Genomic DNA, 2,599 nt, shown 5'->3' on the forward strand with positions numbered 1-2,599 from the left:
CCCTTTTGATGTAGCTTTTTTCAGATAATCCATTGCTTTTGGATAATCTTGTGTTGTACCTTCTCCTTTCAAATAGAGAAGACCCATACATCGTTCCGCATGGAAATATCCTTGATTGGCAGCTTTCATGTACCAATTCATTGATTTTTCGTATTCCTTACATTCGTAATGATAGACTCCCAAATTGTATTGGGCACTTACGTCCCCATAAGCAGCAGCTTTGGAGAGCCATTGAGCTCCTATAGCTCGATCTTTCGGAAGAACATCTTTGACACCGGACATGTAAAAGGCTCCTAAATTCGATTGTGCAGTGACATTTCCCTTTTTTTGCCAACTGAGTTAGCAAGGCAATGGCTTGTTTCATGTCTTGCTTCACTAACTGACCTTGCATGTAAAGATGAGCAAGATACAGTTGAGCGTCTTGTACACCTTGTAGTGCAGCCATTTCTAGATTTTGAATGGCTTCTGTCACAAGCTGTACTTTGTGAGAGGGTACGGTGGTCACAGGCAAGCCATTGGCCTTGTTGGGTTTGGGTTTGGGTTTGGGTTTGGGTTTGGGTTTGGGTTTGGGTTTGGGTTTGGGTTTGGGTTTGGGTTTGGGTTTGGGTTTTGGGTTTGGGTTTGGGTTTGGGTTTGGGGTTTGGGTTTGGGTTTGGGTTTGGGTTTGGGTTTGGGTTTGGGTTTGGGTTTGGGTTTGGGTTTGGGTTTGGGTTTGGGTTTGGGTTTGGGTTTGGGTTTGGGTTTGGGTTTGGGTTTGGGTTTGGGTTTGGGTTTGGGTTTGGGTTTGGGTTTGGGTTTGGGTTTGGGTTTGGGTTTGGGTTTGGGTTTGGGTTTGGGTTTGGGTTTGGGTTTGGGTTTGGGTTTGGGTTTGGGTTTGGGTTTGGGTTTGGGTTTGGGTTTGGGTTTGGGTTTGGGTTTGGGTTTGGGTTTGGGTTTGGGTTTGGGTTTGGGTTTGGGTTTGGGTTTGGGTTTGGGTTTGGGTTTGGGTTTGGGTTTGGGTTTGGGTTTGGGTTTGGGTTTGGGTTTGGGTTTGGGTTTGGGTTTGGGTTTGGGTTTGGGTTTGGGTTTGGGTTTGGGTTTGGGTTTGGGTTTGGGTTTGGGTTTGGGTTTGGGTTTGGGTTTGGGTTTGGGTTTGGGTTTGGGTTTGGGTTTGGGTTTGGGTTTGGGTTTGGGTTTGGGTTTGGGTTTGGGTTTGGGTTTGGGTTTGGGTTTGGGTTTGGGTTTGGGTTTGGGTTTGGGTTTGGGTTTGGGTTTGGGTTTGGGTTTGGGTTTGGGTTTGGGTTTGGGTTTGGGTTTGGGTTTGGGTTTGGGTTTGGGTTTGGGTTTGGGTTTGGGTTTGGGTTTGGGTTTGGGTTTGGGTTTGGGTTTGGGTTTGGGTTTGGGTTTGGGTTTGGGTTTGGGTTTGGGTTTGGGTTTGGGTTTGGGTTTGGGTTTGGGTTTGGGTTTGGGTTTGGGTTTGGGTTTGGGTTTGGGTTTGGGTTTGGGTTTGGGTTTGGGTTTGGGTTTGGGTTTGGGTTTGGGTTTGGGTTTGGGTTTGGGTTTGGGTTTGGGTTTGGGTTTGGGTTTGGGTTTGGGTTTGGGTTTGGGTTTGGGTTTGGGTTTGGGTTTGGGTTTGGGTTTGGGTTTGGGTTTGGGTTTGGGTTTGGGTTTGGGTTTGGGTTTGGGTTTGGGTTTGGGTTTGGGTTTGGGTTTGGGTTTGGGTTTGGGTTTGGGTTTGGGTTTGGGTTTGGGTTTGGGTTTGGGTTTGGGTTTGGGTTTGGGTTTGGGTTTGGGTTTGGGTTTGGGTTTGGGTTTGGGTTTGGGTTTGGGTTTGGGTTTGGGTTTGGGTTTGGGTTTGGGTTTGGGTTTGGGTTTGGGTTTGGGTTTGGGTTTGGGTTTGGGTTTGGGTTTGGGTTTGGGTTTGGGTTTGGGTTTGGGTTTGGGTTTGGGTTTGGGTTTGGGTTTGGGTTTGGGTTTGGGTTTGGGTTTGGGTTTTGGGTTTGGGTTTGGGTTTGGGTTTGGGTTTGGGTTTGGGTTTGGGTTTGGGTTTGGGTTTGGGTTTGGGTTTGGGTTTGGGTTTGGGTTTGGGTTTGGGTTTGGGTTTGGGTTTGGGTTTGGGTTTGGGTTTGGGTTTGGGTTTGGGTTTGGGTTTGGGTTTGGGTTTGGGTTTGGGTTTGGGTTTGGGTTTGGGTTTGGGTTTGGGTTTGGGTTTGGGTTTGGGGTTTGGGTTTGGGTTTGGGTTTGGGTTTGGGTTTGGGTTTGGGTTTGGGTTTGGGTTTGGGTTTTGGGGGTTTGGGTTTGGGGTTGGGTTGGGTTTGGGTTTGGGTTTGGGTTTGGGTTTGGGTTTGGGTTTGGGTTTGGGTTTGGGTTTGGGTTTGGGTTTGGGTTTGGGTTTGGGTTTGGGTTTGGGTTTGGGTTTGGGTTTGGGTTTGGTTTGGGTTGGGTTGGGTTTGGGTTGGGTTTGGGTTTGGGTTTGGGTTTGGGTTTGGGTTTGGGTTTGGGTTTGGGTTTGGGTTTGGGTTTGGGTTTGGGTTTGGGTTTGGGTTTGGGTTTGGGTTTGGGTTTGGGTTTGGGTTTGGGTTTGGGTTTGGGTTTGGGTTTGGGTTTGGGTTTGGGTTTG

General features: G+C 48.5%; 1 pseudogene across 1 annotated transcript; it reads left to right on the top strand.

Annotated features, from left to right (window-relative positions):
- The first annotated feature begins 168 nt into the window (after positions 1 to 168).
- Positions 169 to 2,599, top strand: FDP41_009178 (annotated as a pseudogene). The gene is made up of 2 exons: positions 169 to 201; positions 476 to 1,736. Coding segments are annotated over exons 1-2 (1,294 nt in total).

The sequence above is a fragment of the Naegleria fowleri genome (assembly GCF_008403515.1).
Source record: "Naegleria fowleri strain ATCC 30894 chromosome Unknown tig67, whole genome shotgun sequence".
NCBI classification, from domain to species: domain Eukaryota; phylum Heterolobosea; class Eutetramitea; order Acrasida; family Naegleriidae; genus Naegleria; species Naegleria fowleri.